This window comes from Strongylocentrotus purpuratus, unplaced genomic scaffold (assembly GCF_000002235.5).
Source record: "Strongylocentrotus purpuratus isolate Spur 01 unplaced genomic scaffold, Spur_5.0 spur5_scaffold_5, whole genome shotgun sequence".
In the NCBI taxonomy this organism is placed as follows: Eukaryota; Metazoa; Echinodermata; class Echinoidea; order Camarodonta; family Strongylocentrotidae; genus Strongylocentrotus; species Strongylocentrotus purpuratus.
The window spans coordinates 15662836-15681213 of record NW_022145611.1 but is presented as its reverse complement, the minus strand read 5'-3'; the positions used below and the strand labels follow the sequence as shown (position 1 = coordinate 15681213).

Here is an 18378-nt window from a genome sequence, read left to right as displayed (position 1 = left end):
ATACCGGTACCGTAATTTTTCTGCATCTTCTTAATCTTCTTCTTTTTCTTCTTTTCTATTCTTTTTTTCTTTTTTCTAACAGGAAGTTTTAATAGTGCTTTCATATCTTATTCAGATTTCTGTTTTTTTATTTTATTTTTTCTTTCTTTTCTTTTTTCTTGCCGCCAACTTTTTTGTTACCGTTAGCGATAGCGTGTAACATGCATGCGTGCACTTCGTTCGCGCCCATATATGCATGCATGGCGATCGATCAGATCAGAACGAACCGGCCGGGCGCGCCGGGCCAGCGCCAGCTATAGCTTGCTAGCTGCTTGCACGATCGCACGCGCGCGCCATGCATTAATTGTGCATGTTTACCGTGATGTGTACGTACGTACATGTACAGTGCAGCATAGAAGTTATCTAGTTAGCACTATGAACATGACAGACAATGAAAGCGGACAAAATATACAGTTCCTCAGGAAAACAAAGGAACATCCCTTCACTGCTATTATGTAAAAATGTGTAGAACAGGTGAATATGCATGTGACACCTGTTCTACACATTTTTACATAATAGCAGTGAAGGGCCGTCCCTTTGTCTACCTGAGGAACTGTATATTTTGTCCGCTTTTATTGTCTGTCATATTCATAGTGTAGTCTGATCTATGTACATAATGCATGCAGTACATACCTGCGAAGTTCGTTCGTGAGCTGAGCTTGGGCCTGCCTGTGATTTGAATTGGATTGGGTAAGTCGATTGTCAATTAAAGTCTCTTTTTCGTTAGGTATTATAACAAGAATTTCAATGTAGTGTTTATAGTATTAAGAATTGAGTTTGTTGGTGATCACCACGATGAGATTTAAGTCGGATAGAACTCGAGAATTTATGCTTAAACTCTAGTAAAGTAAGCTAGACCGATTAAATCTGTCTCTGTTTGGGGTAGACCGAAGGCTCCGGCCGTGTGTGTCGCTCTCAGTCATTAACATACGGACATTCTCTTTTTACCCTCTGAGTGGAGAGAGGGTAAAAAGAGAATGTCCGTATGTTAATGACTGAGAGCGACACACACGGCCGGAGCCTTCGGTCTATGTTTGGGGGACCTAGTATTTACAGTACAGTCATTAACGGGGAGGGCCGCCCGATTAATGACCGTACTGTAAATACTAGGCCCCCCAAAACAGAGACAGATTTAATCGGTCTAAAACTCTAGTAGAATCTAGTAGACTCTAGACTAGACTAGAGTCTAGTCTAGGACTAGGTCTATTTAATGATCTACAAGATCGAAAATGCCAAACGTTCTCACACACGTGGTTTGGTCTCTGGACTTTGTCTTTGGTCCTTGGATCTAAAAACGTAGGATGGGAGTTGGGTGTCCGGCACACCTGCTAAGCAAGTGGTAAATAAACTAGATCTACAAGATAGTATATTGACCACTTGCGAGGCAGACTTGCAAAAACCTGTTGACATTTTTGTGCCAATAGAGGGCTTAAAATATTGCCGACTTTACATTGGCAATACACACGCGCGCCGAGTCGATAACGCTATTTCTAAAAAGGCTGTGAATAAAAAAGACCCGCGTGCATAACGCTGTACACTGCGTTGAGTTACCATTGACATTGTACTACATTCTCCCATGTGTGGGTGTCCGGACACTTAACAAAAATAAAGCTGTCACGATTTCCCTTTGATTTTGCGAAAAATATTAATCAAATACTGTAAACGTGGAATATTTCGCGGTGTGAAAATTTTCGCGCAACACGAGAATGGCGCGAAAATAAAAATGCGCGAATATTTTTGTTTACATTTTTTTTGTTTGCGCTCGAACATAACGCGTTGGCGCGCCCTTAATGCGCGCTTGTATTACCAGGTTTTGGCTGTTGAATGCACGATCGCAACAGCAATTGGCACACACCCTATCCAGAATGTAATCTTCAAAATTGTATAGTTTATTGTCAAAAGTTAATTACAATTTATTTTAATTTATACTAATTCATACATAATTTATTTTAAATGGCTGTAAATCTAAAATAAAGATCATGAACTATCTAACTTTTGCTACTGACCATCTTTTTAGGATTTCTCATCAAATGTACATTAAAACAATTCTGGTACTATATTTCATTTCTTATTTATTTTACTGTTTTTGTTGTTGTTTTTTTGTACTTATCTGTAAATTTAAATCATTGGCAACACTATTTCGATCATAAACAACATAAAATTAATTGATTTTAATTGATGGAAGTGAAAAGAATCGTATATTGTTTAATTGTACATTGCAAAATGTATGAAGTCACTGAAGCGAAACAAAAATCTTTACTGAGAAAAATGTGTTACTGAAAACTTCTAACAGCATAATTTATGTATCATTAGAATCAAATCGATTTACTTTTTATGACAAAGATGGGTTGAGTTTGTTACGTTTGTCTCTCTAGTTCAAGCTTAAAATAAATAATGACTACATAATCATAGTTTTGTTGGTTGTTTGTTTTTTTTTTGGGGGGGGGGGGGCAAAAGTGAAATTTTTTAAATTTCATATCAGGAAAATATTTAGTCTTGGCTTTAATATCATGCCAAATTTGTTTCATATCAATCTACCTTATTTTTTGGATCCTCCTGTCCACTTTTACGTGAACGTGTCCTTATCAGACTTCTCACCTTATATTTCAGGATCAAGGGAAGACATCTTCAAAGGGCGAAACATCTATTATCTTGTAATAGAAGGATCTGTCGTCAATGATGGAATAGCCACATTCCGGGAAGCAGTGATCACACTGTTCTGCTGTTTCTACGCTCTTTCCCTAGAGTACCCACCAGAGGGATCAGTCACTATGGAGTTCATCCAAAGGTGGGTATTTTAACTAACTTTTGTTGGGTTGCAACAACAAACAGAAAAATCATTAGTTTGAAAGGGCATGATGGCTGCAAGATGAATGGCAAGAACAGTGGTGTTGTCCTTAATCATAGAATCATTGCTGAACATTCCCCAGTTACCACTCGATGTTGCATTATTGTCTGTTACCATAGTGACAGCATGACATAATGACTTCAACCTAAAAGACCTGGAAGATGCAACCATTCTTGGCGTTTTGTGTGAAATATCTGCAACACAAGTCATTCCATGAGGGGTGGTGCCTGTACCTCTCTATGCAAGAGGAATTCATGCTCTCTCCTTCTCTCCTTGGTGGTGCATTATTCCATTGTCCTTGATGAGTTGGAAGAAAACCACCTACGGAATATTGACAATAACCTCCACCATGGTATCCTTGTGATATATTACCGTCCTTCATCTCTCCCTCTCTCTCTTTTCTCTTGTCTGTTCTCTTTCTATCTTTAATCTAAACTCCTCAAAAAAAGTCCTGCAGATCAATTTTGAGCCTTAATATCTTTTTTGCTCCTTTTCTATGATTATTGAATTTGATATCAATGGAAGGTTCATTTATTCCCCTTTACATTGATACCTCATTTGTAATGGTTATTTTATGCTTGAATGCACAGTACTACTGAATACAGATCAAAGTCAGAAGTGAAAAGTTGCTAAATGAATGGCTATTGTTCACATCGAGTTCTTAACTGGTATGAAAAGCTTTTGTGATTTTTTTCTTGCTTGTTTGTTAGTTTGTTTGTTTACTTTGTTCATTATTCGTACATTTCAATGCTGTATATTCATGTTTGAAGGACAAAAAATGTTTCAATAAATTTCAGGTGGTATTTGTTTTTTTTTGTTTTGGCAAGAAGAGGTGTTTTAATCACCAGCTTATGGTTAGAGCACTACTTGTGTTTTGATTTCATACAGATTATTGCAAGTTGCTAGCTTAGTATCAGTCCATAACGGAATTGGAAACAAAATCGCTCCTCACATCATTTCATTTTCAGCCATATCCAACCAATAAAACAAACATAAGCAGAAACAGACCCCCCCCCCCCTGCAGGAATCCCGCAAGCAGCTTTTTATTGCCAATCCTCATATTTTATCATAGTCAAAACGATGGGGAATGTGGGAAAGCCACTATAAAAAGATGCATTTATAGCAGGATTCCTGCTATAAGACAAGGTACAGACTTTTGACAAGTTGTTTAAGGCATTATTTTCCAAGTCGACATATTTTCTTTCGTTTCAATATTCAAATTTCGAGAAGTTAAGCGTAGTTAGAAGTATGAAGATTAATTTGCAAGATAACATCTCTGTTTGTATGTATTTTCAGGGAACTCATTGGCATCAGTCCTGGGGGTCCAGTAAAGAGTGGAGGAAAGAAGAAGAAGAAATCGGCCGTGTCTCCAAAGATAATTGCCCTCCTTCGTGGAATCGTAGAGTTCGAATCTGACTGGAAAACAGAGTAGCAGACATCCAGCTCTCATTTTTTATGCTTCTGTCAATTTGTTTTGAGATGTGCTTTATTATGCACGATTTTTATTGTGACGAATACATGGATGAGACAATGTGATGTAAGAAACCTGTAAATTTCTATTATTTGTGCCTCATCTTGAAAGCCTTTTCTCAACATCCCCAACATAATGCAAATAAAATATATATAAGTATTAGTATAGTATAGGATGTATGCATCCAGATGTGAAAGGCTTTGATTTTTGGAAAGAGCCAAGATAGTCCTTGCCAAGGAACAAAGTGAGTTTTTTAGATTTTGTTGGTAATGTAAGAAAACCTCAGCAGGTCCTATTTATAATTTTATACCTATATAATTTGTATATTTGTTCTTTTGAAGGTTGTTTATAGTGTTTTCTTGATGATATATGCTACAGTATGCAAACATTATACCATGTTGGTGTTTACCCTGGTCAACTTTATATACAGGGTGTCCCATGAACAATGCCTGACACACTTCTGATAGCACACAGATCAACTTATTAATACCATTGGTAAGAGCAACATTTCCTTAAGGCCCTGTCACATTAGGCTTGCATGTGACTTGCAAGGAAATTTGTTTTGCTACCCAGGGGTCTGCGATACTGCGATACAACAATATTACATTTTGAAATAGTTGAGAAGAGGATCGGTTGAAAAATACAAATTTTTGAGGTGCTGAGTATGTACTAATTTGTGTTTTCAAAGGTTGGCAGCTATGCTATGTACATCATCTTCATCTTTTATTGGAAACATGTACATATTTTTCATTGAGGCAAGTGGGTATTTTGAGAACAAAAATAGACATTTGTATGCTGTTTAGGAAAATAATGTACATTATGCCATCTTCAATTATGAGAACTGATGGCCATATTAATTTGATATTCTTGGCCCGAACTCACAAAGGAGGCTTAAAGGAGAATAAAAGTTAGACAGTCACATGATTTCAGTGAATGGAGAAGAACAACAAGACTTAACAGTAAAAGTTTGAGCAAATTTGGATAATCCGTTTTCGAGTTATGTATTTTTGAAGTTTTAGAAAATCCTTATTATGGACTTCCTTAAGTTGGCAACTTCGCCAGAATTTGTGATGTCATTGTGCTCAACTCTCCATTGGTTATGTACAGAGAGTTTCACTTTTTTCTAATTTTCATCAAAAATAATATTTCCGCCAGTGTATTTTGTTTTTGTATGACATGGCTACATCAATTCTGCAGTATGTCTGAAAGAATCAATACAATTGCCCTTTTAATATTTTATAAAAATAAAATGTTGTGAAACTCTCTGTACATAACCAATGGAGAGTTGAGCACAATGACATCACAAATTCTAGCGGAATTGCCAACTTAAGGAAGTCCATAATAAGGATTTTTTAAAACTTCAAAAATCCATAACCCAAAAACGGATTATCCAAATTTGCTCAAACTTTTACTGTTAAGTCTCATTGGTATTCTCCATTCACTGAAATCATGTAAATGTCTGACTTTCATTCTCCTTTAAACTCTGTGGGGGGTTAAATCATGGTCTATGTAGATTTTGTGTATAATTTGCGCTTAATTTAGCGTGTATGCTGAGAAAGGTCCAATATGAAGGCACGCTGTATGGCAAAGGGCGCTCAATTCATGCTTGTTGCTATGATTTTAAACCATAGCTTTAAACCATGGCAAAAATCATGAATTTCTAGTACTTTGCCAAAAGCGTGCATTTATACTGGATCTTTGTCAGCTAATCATACACAAAATCTGCATAAACCATGGTCTAAACTTAAACTTCCTTTGTGAATTCCGACCATTGAGTGTGTGACCCTCAAATCGAGCAGAATTGCATCAAAATATCATCAGGTTAGATTTAGTGTGCATTTTGTTTACATTTTCTATGTTACAATGGACATGTTTGAAATAGACCCCCCCCCCCCCCCCCCGGCACAGTTTTAGCATTGTTATAGCACATCTGAAAGAGCACCTCAAAGTGGTCTTAGGGATCCCGTTAGAATTTGGTTTAGATGGTTGATTGGAAGGCTTCTCTTCTACCCAACCAGAAGAGCGACATGTTATGATCCTTGGACTGTGATTTGTATTTTTCTGCACTTCACACTATTTGCAATATGATATCTGATCATGCCAATCATTTATTTTTTTAGAAATGTGTTAAATTATGTTTTGTATGTGTTTAAATATGCCAATCACATACAAGTCATGTGTTGCAGTAGGTTCTATGCCTCCAGATTTTAAAGGTTTTCATTATTGGTTTGAGCCAAAATAATCTTTGTAAAGGAATGAAGAATGCAGGTGCCCTTTTCTTTAGGCATCTATACAGGGTGAGTCAGAAAAAAAAAGTCCACTTTCAAAAATCTATATAATCTCTAATGTATGTTATTCTTCAAAGACTGTGGTATGTCCTAAAAGAGTATCTTCCTCTTTTATTTGGTATAAATTTTATCAGGTTTATAGCATGAATGTCATGCTTGTCTATACAGGAGGCCCTTTTTTTTTTGAGAGAGAGAGGAAATAAAATTTCACCTGCGCCAGAAGTGGTGGCATGTCGATCATGAATTAGCAATAAATGATATACCTCGGTTAAACATGACTCTTTACGATTTCATATCATGGGGGGGGGGGGGGCACCCCGTAGGCTATATAGTTTTTTGTTACATTTTATATCTTTGTTACTCACTGAAGTTTGCTTTTATTGTTTTCTTGTTGATTAAGCTCCTTGCAGATCAGTATTTACATGTTTGTAATTGGTAATGATAAATGAACCCTTTTAAAACTACAAAATGTTGCAGTTGTTTGTTAGGCCATATAGTTTTTGTTACATTTGATATATTTGCTACTTACTGAAGTTTGCTTTTATTGTTTTACTGTTGATTAAGCTCCTTGCAGATCAGTATTTACATGTTTGTAATTGGTAATGATAAATAAACCCTTGAAAAACTACAAAATGTTGCAGTTGTTTGTTTGACTGACTTGTGTATCTGTAAAATTAAAGCAGGTGCCTGCAGCAGTCACAAGATTTATTTTTTTAGTGTGTGTTTTGATGGTAACTTGTACATACACACTCTAGCATTAAGGTCTTACAGATTTTTCATGAACATGTTTGTAGGATTTCTATAGGATATAATTTAAATAATTTCATGAGAAATTTCATTTATTACACACAAATGTTATAAAACAGATTGGCTGTAAATTATGAATCATGCTATAAAATTACAGAATTTCTCGAGACTTCTGCAAGCACCCTGCCCTTTTTATTATTTTTTCATTCCGTTATAATTTTTCTATTTTTTATTTTTGTTTATTTTTTATTCATTTTTTTTTTACATGCCGATTTTCTGTTTCAAAACAGATGGACTGTAGATTTTGAAGAGAAATATGTAGTCAAATTAAAGCACTCCTGTAAACCTTGATTCAGGCACTCCTCTGTCTTTATTTTAAAGATAAATTTCATGTATCACAGATGGCTTGTTATTAAAAAGATGAGCTGTAAATTTTGATAGTAGATCTGCTGCAAAATTACAGGAGTTCCTTGTAGTTCGGCAAGTTATCTTTCTGTTTTTTTAAGAATAAATTTCATTTATCATATGCAGATTTGCGGCTAAAAAACAGATGAATTGTAAATTGTGAAAAGAAAAATGTGGCAAAGCTAAAGGATTCCTGTAAACCCTGAATCAGACACTTTTCTGTCTTTTTTTTTTACAAAAATGAAATGTTATAATCACTTACAGATTGTATGTTATTAAACAGATCAGCTTTAAATTATGGTTACAAATATGGTGTAAACAAAAATGGAGTTCTCTAGAGTTCTGGAAAAATATATATATAAAAAACAGAAAATTTGTATTTATCACCTCCATATTTGCTGTTAAAAAACTGATGACTTGTGAATTGTGATAACAAAGTTCTGTAAAATTACAGGAGTTCTCGAGACTCTGCTGCAGGCACTTTTCTGTATTTTTATGGAGAATTTTTTTAACAGTGTACGCACTCTCTGCGTTGGCGCCGGAAAATATCACGTGGAATGGCGGATATCATTTTTGACACCTCTTCCGTTCTTAATAGTTAGACCCCCTCCTCTACTTCTTTTTTCATCTTTCTACTGTATTAGATACGCCCCCCTCTCTCTCTCTCTCTCTCTCTCTCTCTCTCTCACACACTCACTTCTTTTTCTTACTCTGTCTCCTTGTGTGTCTCTCTAGTGCTCTCTCTCTCTCTCTCTCTCTCTCCCTCTCTCTTCTTTGTCTTTGTCTTTCTCTCTTTCTCTCCCTCTCTCTCCCCTTCTTTGTATTGCTCTGTCTCTGTTTCTTTCTCTTTCTCTCTCTATATATATATATATCCCTTTCTCCTCTAAGCCATGCTGACCGATTCACGCTATTAAATGGACGTGAAAGTAGTTAGATATTTTCTTTGTTTGAGTACTGGAAAAGCTAAAGAAAAATAATGTGTGAGCTTTCTCTCTTTTATTTCCATGTCTAAGAATAGAGTAGCACCAATGTCACTTGTCAAAGATTGTTCTCAAATGCTCGCATATGTCAAATTTGACGAAAAGTTGTTTACAGCTTTGGACAATCAATGCCACATGTTTTGTTCTAATCCCATACACTAACTTGTATCTGCGTTGATATAGTCTTCCATTGTGTGTGATATTCAGCAAAGATTTTTTTTTTACAGTTTAATCTCATTTTTATGATTCTCAAACAAAAACAAGACTTCGAACTATATAGAGCACGCTCATAATGCACGAGATAACTGCCGCGACGAGTCATCGGGTCTCCTTGTCATCTTAAATTAGCGTTAAACAGATACAAAATGGTGATAGGTGATTAGAAAAATGATATCCTTAGTGACCTTCACGCAAATAGGACATTGTCATCGATTAACCGGTAAGGCTTGACGGGAGAGAGATGGGAGTCATGCCAACTAGAGAAAATAATAAATCGCTGATATTGATATAGGCTTCTACGTTTTGAGAGTTGTTTGTCAATTATCTCATTTGTTTAAATATGGTTACCATTGTAACAGTGTCAGAGGTCGAGAAAAAAAATTGTAGGAGAGAAGTGTATGTCATGGTAATCAAGGATTGGTCCTTAATTATTCATATATTGTTAAAGTGACAAATTGAAGCGGGAATTTTAAAGGGCAAGTCCACTCCAGAAATAACTAACTTTCAATACAAGCAGAAAAATCAGACAAACCAATCAAAAGGAATTTGAGCAAAATCGGATAGCTAGTAAGAACGTTATGAACTTTTAATGACATGAAAGACTCTGAAAATCACAAGACAAATTGGCAACTCAATCATGATTCTGAGACGTCATAGCCTCACTATCCACTAATTGGTTTCTGTATATTGATTACAAATTGCTAACTTTCCCCCTTAAGAATCATATTTTTCTCACACCAGCATCCAAGTTATCTTGATAATAATATATTTTTGTGTGAATGCACTCATATAGAGTAATTCTTTTCAGTTAAATCATGAAAAATGTGAGTTTTGATAAACTATTTATATGAAATCAGTTATTATGACTATACAATATTCAGAAAATAGTATCAATTCTTCTGAGCTCTTAAAAGATTTTGTGAAATGTCATGCACACCCACACTCCTGGGACCTTGAAGAGGGTAACACCCCCCCCCCCCCCTGTTCCTCTCCTTTTTCCTCTTTCCAAAGTTCACGCGGCGCCGCTTGATGACGATTACTGTTCCCTCAGACACATATTGCTTGATTCTAGTCGGGTAGAAGCAGGTTAAAGCGTGAACTCGATATAGGAGCAAGGTTTGATCGGAAATGAGATTTAGGAGTCAGGGGCACGAGCCCCAACTCGAGTCCGGCTCGAGTCACGAGGTTGCTATCCTTAGCAATGGCATGCTACGAAAATAAAAACAGACGGTCACTTGTCATGCTCATAGTAGGATGCGATACATAAGGTCAAGACTGCCTCGATTACCGATGTACATTTTCAACAAGGACTTGAATGAGTCAGTAATGATGAGGCATTGTTGACGGCGACGCAACTTCGTTTCAGACTTTAAATCGAGTTCATCTTGGGAAGTGCGATATATTTCACCCTTGAGATGTTTTCAATTGCAAAGACGAATTTGAAAGCGGGTGTAGCGGGCTGATTAAACGATATCAATCTAAGCGGTTTGAGAGAATTAATGTAAAGGCGCGCTCTTGGATGCTCCAGACTTCAGTTTGTTTTGGAACTTTCGAAACGGTAAGTTGATTCGATAATCTGTATTACGTACCGAAGTAGCTCCTGGTTTAGTTTTTACAGCTTTCAGAGTTTAGCCAAGCTGTCTCCGCATACAAAGTACATTGAGACTATTAAAGGTTACGTATCATGCTGTAAGTTCTTGATTCTCACCAACTTTGATGAGCTGCTTTGGTTTTAGGCTGTTTGCGTGTTTGTTTGTGTGTTCTCGTACTTTTCCAACTTGTTACGCCCCCCTCTTTCTCGTTCTCTCTCTCTCCCCAATTGTTAGAGGATCAATATGATTGTTCCAATATACGACATTGTGATAAATAGAAATATCTAGTTTAATAATTTCAATTATAAGAAGAAGAAGAAGAAGTATTAGAGTAAGAATATTATAACGATAATAATAATAATAATGATAATGATAATGATAATAGTAATAATAATAATAGTAATAATAACAATAATAAAAAGTATTGGTTTCTTATACAGCGCATTTATTTTCCATTAAGTGACCAAAGCGCTTACAGTATTATCATTATTACCCCGGTCACTAGATTAAATTGCTTATTAGATCTTTCCCTTGTGAAAACTTGAGTTGGAAGTGACTCTATAACCCTGAATAAATGAATATGCGATATAATAATTATTCTGCACATTACAATACACATTCTCCACTCCCTGGGGAGGATTCCAGCTGATCGCCTTTATACGGGCCCGCACATGCTAATCCATGCACAACGACGTTTGCATCCTACCAGGTACCCATTTAACACCTGGGTGGAGAGGAGTAGTGTAGATTAAATGCCTTGCTCAAGGACATAAGTGATTTGATTTTAACCTTTCTACCTAAATATAGATAATAAATGGATGCAGGCATCATTTAATACGACTCTTAACATGTATACTATCTGAATATTGTTTCCGTTTAGTCAAAATATTCTTCTCAAATATTATTCAAAGTTCAAAATTTTAGTCTCGAAACATTTTAACACTGAAAAATATACTTAAGCTTGTCATCTAGCCGTCTCTTGCATTCACGTTACTAAAAATAGCATTACAAGATCGGCACGTTTGTCAGACAGTTCTATACTGTGTTGTTACGGTCGTTCTGTAATGCGATAAAGATGTACCGGTAAGGATCAATTAGCATTATACTCCACTAATTGCCATTAATTGAGTTGTGACTACCGCAACTGAACACGGTATGATAGGGACCGGGTTACGCTCTCATTAACGAACTCGGGTTATGCGTCACAGTTTTTAAGCTTGTAGGGATACAGAGAATGATATTTGGGGGACATTTTGTCTGTAATGTAAACCATAAAGTTCATTGTCACGTCTGTATGTAATTCAAACGTTATTCATTTCAATCCAAACAGATAGGATCATTCTCAATCTTTTTATACATTGGATAACAAATTCAAAAGTATAGTGTAAAATAGACAATTGAGTGTAAGATTCAAAATAACAATAACCAGGCATGACACAAATTAACAAACTACTATCTCATCTGAAACATATTACAGGAATGAAATTAATTATATTACTCGTAATATTTTTACAATTTTTTGTTTCCATTTTCTTTTAAAATAAAAAGGAAAAAAATACAACATGATAGTAAGACAACATACATTATAGACCTCTATATAGTTGTTTATGATTACCTATCCCTCCTCACGAGATGATCCCGACAACTCGACTCTCGATTCAAAATCCAAACTCGTGGGAGACAGTAGAGCATGGGAAGACAATAAATAATGCTTTTTACAATACTAAATTATATCGAGATTAATGATAATGGTAAAAAACCGTCAATGATCTACTTATTTCGTATATGGTCGTATTTCTATCATATAATAGACAATTAAAATATATTAAAAGCATTAAGTTAAACAGCAATGTAATTGAAAGGGGCGATAAATTACGTGGACTAAAAACAATACATGAACTTGACGCACGCGCACACGTACAAACACGCGCACACACACATACACGCTCTCTCTCACCCTCTCTCTCTCTTTGTTTCTCTCTCTTTCTCTCCCCCTCTCTCTCTCTCTCCCCTCCCCTCTCTCTTTCTCTCTTTCTTAACATCTTCATTCTTTCTCTCTTCATCCCGCCCCTCTCTCCTCTCTACAATGTATTTTATGTTAAGCAATCGTTTGTTTTGTCCATTCTTTACTCCGATGATTTCTTGTCGATTTATTTTAATGACTTGTTTCCTTGATGTGTCATAATCAGATTCAATACACTCTACATTGTTTGCGATCTTCAGCTCACATTATGTCTGAAAACAATGTTGTTTTTGGATGATAATCTACAACGTTCATTTGGAATTAATTTATTTCTATTTAGCGTTTCCTGCCAATTGTTAATGCCTATACATGCAGACAAAATGATGTATTAAGGCTTACCATTGTTTTGTTTGCAAATCATTCATGTTGGCACACCAACTATCAGACAGCCAGGAAATCATGTATGTTTTATTACCGAAGCAAGTAAAACATAACATTATTATTTTGGGTGGGTGGTTTCTATTGGACAGGAATGACATTCTGAAAACTGTTTAAAACTATCAAAATTATTCTTTATTATTCAGTGAAAGAAAGCGATAAGGAAGTTAACTTCTTACTTTTCTTTTGGATTCAGAAGATGTAACTCAACCTGAAAAAAAAACAATTTTATTAAGTGTATTTTTAAATAATCTAAAGTTGTTTTCATCGGCAAGATGAAATAAAAGTAAAACCAGTATAGAGGTTCTTGAGGCAAACACAGTATACTGTTACAAATGGTCGCTTCTTTGTATTTACTGAGTTCTTATCAGTCTTCTTTCAATAAAACATGCTTTTCCTATTGTTCATATACTTGCAGATGGCTGTCAACAGATTCACACCGCCACTCGGATGAACTAAGCGTCATTAACGGCTAGAAAAACATCAACCTATTTGGGACATTCCCCTTAAGTGTAACAGTTCGTTGGCAGGTTTCCAACATTAAGACGGGTTTGCCTAATTTCTCCCGCATAGCTGTCAAGGATCCCTCGAGACTGGCTGGCGTTGTCAGATTGCTGCAGAATTCATTCACCCTAGCCAAGGTGCACATGCCTAGAAAGACACGTCATTCCAGCAATTTGTATCATATCCATGTTCTTCTGGTTATGAGTGGTTAACCCCTTTGGAATATCATGGTGTCGAATCTGAACAAAGCTCGGAATTATTAATATTCTTAGACTCGAGAAAACCGAACTAAGTGCTAAACTAGTTTGCGACAATCTTTGTGTTTTTTCGTCATGGAAGTAAGTACTGACGCAAGAAGCAGAGTCTTTAACTCACACGCAAACCTTACAATTTTGGAAGAAGCATGACAGCAAACGACTGTGTTTCATGCTTATCACTGAATGCAGGGTGACCAAAAAAAGAAAAATAGAAAACAGACTCTTCCTGACATCTTTGAAGCTGAAGGAAAATTTTTGAACCAATGCGGAGAGGTTGCAGGAGTAAAACCTTTCAGGATGAGGTTATGTTTGAAATTGAGAATATGGCGATCAGCAGTTGGACGTTACCTCTATCTTGGGCTGCTGGGATTCGTCGTTATGTTCGGAATGAACAGAACTGGTGTAAGTTTTCGCCAGGAGAGATCCTTGAGATCAATTACTGCTGTTGGAGGAGACCAAGGACGATTCGTGATCGTTTCGTCAGCTAACGCCATGATCGTGCAAAGAGGGAATCGAGAAAGTCTCTCGGGTGATGGTGAGGTTGAGAAGAATAATCATGCAGGACGGCGACGTGATATGGCGGGAATACCTCTATTAAGTAGAGGAGAGGAACGTTTGAATAACGAAAAGGAGCATTCCTGGGATACATACATGTACAAACACGGTAATTATTTGTTGGAACCAACCGATCCACATATCTACACTCGGATGAACACGCCCCGTAATGTTTGCTTTGATCAACAAGGAAGACCATATCGAGTGCCAATGATTGTATTTGTGACATCAGCTCTTGGTAATTTAAAACGAAGAGACCATATCCGTGTGACCTACGGTAGCAACCAAGCCTGGGAAATACTAAATCAGACCCTCGTCAGGACAGTGTTTATGCTGGGAACGACGAATGATCCGGTTCTGCAATCCAAGATCAATGCCGAGGCTAGCATCTATGGCGATATTGTCCAGGAGGATTTCATTGATAGTTACCTGAACCTGACGCGGAAGACGGTCATGGGTTTGAAATGGGTAACTGAGCATTGTCGACATGCAAAGTTTGCGATGAAAATCGACGACGATACGATGCTCAACAAGGCTCGCATCCTGGAGTTCATCCTTAAAGCGCCCTCTCGAGGGGTCGTCATCGGCAACGTGAACCTGGACATGCCGGTGGTCCGTAGCAGACAAGGAGAATGGGGGAAATACCGCATCTCCAAAAACTTTTACCCGGCGTCGACGTACCCACCGTACCTCTCGGGTCCAGCGGTCATCATGTCCACAGATCTGGTGGAGGCAACGTTCCGTGCCGCACTGACCACGCCCTTGTTCCCCTGGGAGGATGTCTTCATGGGCATGTGTTTGAAGAAGATTGGGGTCAGTCTCATGCACGATTACCATTTCATGTGCACCTCGACCACAGAGGAGTGTTACAGTGACAAGGAGTGGCCCAAGTACGCTGTCTTCATTGACCTGCCTGCAGAGTATATGGTCCGAGTTTGGGTCGAGAGTAGTATGTACGCCGATAAGCAGCTGCCAAATGTCGGGAAATAATATTTTATTTTTGCCATTACTACACGGTTTACTAAATGCTGCATGTATTGCTAATAAGATGACATAATATCCTTGCCCATGAAATACATAACGCATTCAGTTTTGTTGATGTGATTTTTGTTTGATAGTAAGTAACTTTGCATACGCTTATGCCTGTACGTAGCTGTCACAAAGTCAGTACATAATGTCGTGTTATCTAAAGACCATGGTACCATATCAAAAATTAAAGTGATTTTTTTTTATAGTTAATGTGATATATCAATCTACTAGAGTTGTCTGATATTATATGGAATCTAAGTACAGACAGTGAGACCTCCCTGGCACAGATCCATGCATTGTTACCCTCTCTGATCCTATCTTCGGTCTCCTTAACATTTCATCAGGGTCGATTGCGGGTGTCTGTAATCTCGCTGTCACTTGTTTAACCTCAGCCAGGCGTCATTCGGTTTATCGTATTAGTGTACATTATGACATTTGCTCAAGTTTCCTTAGAATCCTTTTTGTGAGGTTTTCTTCTTGTTGTTTTCTTTATTTCTTTCTTCTCCTTCTTCTTTAGTTATTCATAGATGTGTGTGTGTGTACGTGCACAAAGTATTGCGCCGTGGTGGAGACTTTCATCTTGTGCCCGAATGTTAACTTTCCAGTTTCCCCTCCACATTTTGCCCCCCCCCCCCATCCATCCATACGTCTCTTTCTAGCCACTAACTCTAACCCAACTGTATGCCTATAAGCACTAAAATTATAGTTGTAAAGGCGCTAATTCATCAATTATGCGAAAAAAAGAGAAAATGAGGTCAGTTGACGAGACTGATATTAAAGTAGGCCGATTTGATTTCAACAATAAATACTTTAACATTCGAATGTTCTGATAAAATATATTTTACGCGTTCCGCCCCCAGTCTCTCTCAATTCAGCAGTTTCGACCTCCATTTTATATTTCATATAAATCTGGCAAAATAGACCTTCAATTCAGGATTTGAAAAATTGCTACTTATATTTACAAATTGTGATCATGATTTTCTTTTAATAATCATAATAATTATAATAATAATATTGGATTCTTATATAGCGCACGTATCGACCTTGCAAGGTCCTCAAGGCGCTCCAACATTACCCGGCTATGCTAGGCTGTCGATTTTGACGCTCACAACATTTTAAAGAATTCCTTTCTACCGGTATCCATTAAATATCATTCTTCGATTGTATTTATTAAATGTAAATGCCCTTCCCAGACTATTGGATACTCTACATAATTAGATGACAATCGGAATAAATCCCCTTGATACAGTGCACAGAAGTTCATGCGCTGTAATCTAAAACAAAACATTTTATTTGGAAGCACGTAACTGATCACGTGCAAAGAAAACCGCATGTCTCAATTGTAGAAACAAACTGTACCCATGCAATGATAATTTTCTAGTATGTTAAATCCCAAAACTGTTTCCCTTCCCGCGTTCATTACCGTTCTTTCCGGTCATTCTCGTGAGCGCTGCTCTCTTTTGGCAACTGCTTATCATGCTTATTTGTTGAAATTAAATCAAATGAGGGTGTTTTCTTTTAAAGAATCGAATCCGGATTTAATTCTAAATTACTGCAATGTAAAAAGCTGCGTACATTAGATTACTTTGTAAAGAATGACATGAGTACGTGCATGGCTGTATGTATGTAAATTGAAGCATTATACAGCCAATTAGTTAATTTATCTTATTGTTTGTAATTTTGTGAAAAGACTCCATGTGGGTGGAACATTTGATGTATACCCCATTACCAATTTATCTTCACGAGGGATGTGTTTATTAGGTTTGATATCTTTGCGTAATTGCATTATACTATTAATCTACCTATTTGGAGACACCACTCCCCCGTCCCCTCGTATGTCTCTCCTAATTTAAGCTGTATGATAGTAGACCCATTTACACTGTGATCCAAAATATCGAGACTTGCGTATCATGTGACGTCAGTAGATATTGCGATGTGTTGATCTTAGTGTTATCATTGGTAATTGGGCGTCATGACAGACAAGCATTTGCAGACTTCCGGTTGTATCCCTATCATAACGTTATGTGCTTAATAACACCTACACAATCTTATGCACATGAAAGAAAATATAAATGAGAAATAGGACCTGATATCATAATCTGCATCACATTTCAGATAATGGTACGATAGTTTTATGGGGGTTGAATTCTGCCGAGAGCAAAACGAATAACAACGTTTAAAGGAATTTTGTGGGCTTACGATACCACACCTATAAAAACCTTTAGTAAATATGCTGCAGTTTGCTACAGCTGCAGTATATAAACCTGAACCTCTGCACTAATTTCTAGGATTCTCTATTCGCATTGCTGTCGCTCTGAAATAGGAACTCTAAACTCTTTCGAATTTCTTTCCGTTTGTTATCACTGCTACCGACAGATTTTTCTGATATTTCCACATTCAGCCGATTCAACTTGGTTAGGTTGCTCGTTATTTAATAGCACTGACAGTATTATTTGTGACGCTAATCTTAATGAGGGATCCTGTTTTTATCCGCGGTTGTTCAGCGCCACTGATTGGGAGGTGTTACACGTGACGCGGTGTATTTATAGCGGGGGTAATTAATATCCATGATAATCATATCCTCCCACCCATAATCCTTCATTTGGCAATGTTTAGGTCATGTAGGGAACACGAGGTTATGAGCTGCATGATGGCAACGTGACAGACGTTCGGCTGACTTTAGGGTAGCCAAAAGTTCAGTCATCATCATGTTTTTTTCTTCTATATTTCAGGATTGAATACATGTATTCATTATGATATATGGTTAGCATATATCAGTCAATTTAGACTCACTTCCTGTTGTTATGTTCAATTTTATTTGTACAAAGATGCATTATCATTGCATGAGACTGTTTAAAGCTCGACACGACACACACAAAATGTGCCCGAAATAATAAATTACTCAGGTATCTAAAGGAAATAGGTAGTAAAGCAAGGTCACACCTGAGAGGTAAAACAACGGTACTTAATTTAGTCCCCAGGCCCTGTATGCTCTAAAACAGCCCAGTTCTAGTCTACAGGATTATGGATAAGGGGTTACTTT

General features: G+C 37.0%; 2 protein-coding genes across 4 annotated transcripts; both read left to right on the top strand.

Annotated features, from left to right (window-relative positions):
- The first annotated feature begins 608 nt into the window (after positions 1 to 608).
- LOC115929575 lies at positions 609 to 7279 on the top strand. Of its 3 annotated transcripts, XR_004066558.1 has the most exons (3): positions 628 to 729; positions 2650 to 2827; positions 4184 to 7279. XR_004066558.1 is itself a non-coding variant. In XM_030999011.1 (2 exons), the coding sequence occupies exons 1-2, from the start codon at positions 2550 to 2552 to the stop codon at positions 4317 to 4319; spliced, it is 414 nt and encodes a 137-aa protein (XP_030854871.1). In that variant the 5' UTR covers positions 2534 to 2549; the 3' UTR covers positions 4320 to 5080. The 3 variants fall into 3 exon arrangements, 1 of the variants encoding a protein (XP_030854871.1); XR_004066559.1 differs by lacking the exon at positions 2650 to 2827 and having other exon boundaries at positions 609 to 729; XM_030999011.1 differs by lacking the exon at positions 628 to 729 and having other exon boundaries at positions 2534 to 2827; positions 4184 to 5080.
- Positions 7280 to 10197: 2918 nt separating this feature from the next.
- On the top strand, positions 10198 to 16036 carry LOC105439232 (beta-1,3-galactosyltransferase 1-like). The gene is made up of 2 exons (XM_011667995.2): positions 10198 to 10555; positions 13409 to 16036. Exon 2 carries the CDS (start codon positions 13935 to 13937, stop codon positions 15294 to 15296), a length of 1362 nt encoding a protein of 453 aa, XP_011666297.2. The 5' UTR covers positions 10198 to 10555; positions 13409 to 13934; the 3' UTR covers positions 15297 to 16036.
- Positions 16037 to 18378: the final 2342 nt, after the last annotated feature.

Coding starts and splice junctions, on each gene's coding strand:
- LOC115929575 (XM_030999011.1), top strand. CDS start 2,550: ATGCCAAATTTGTTTCATATCAATCTACCTTATTTTTTGGATCCTCCT. Junction 2,828..4,183: donor ACTATGGAGTTCATCCAAAG/GTGGGTATTTTA, acceptor ATGTATTTTCAG/GGAACTCATTGGCATCAGTC.
- LOC105439232 (XM_011667995.2), top strand. CDS start 13,935: ATGCAGGGTGACCAAAAAAAGAAAAATAGAAAACAGACTCTTCCTGAC.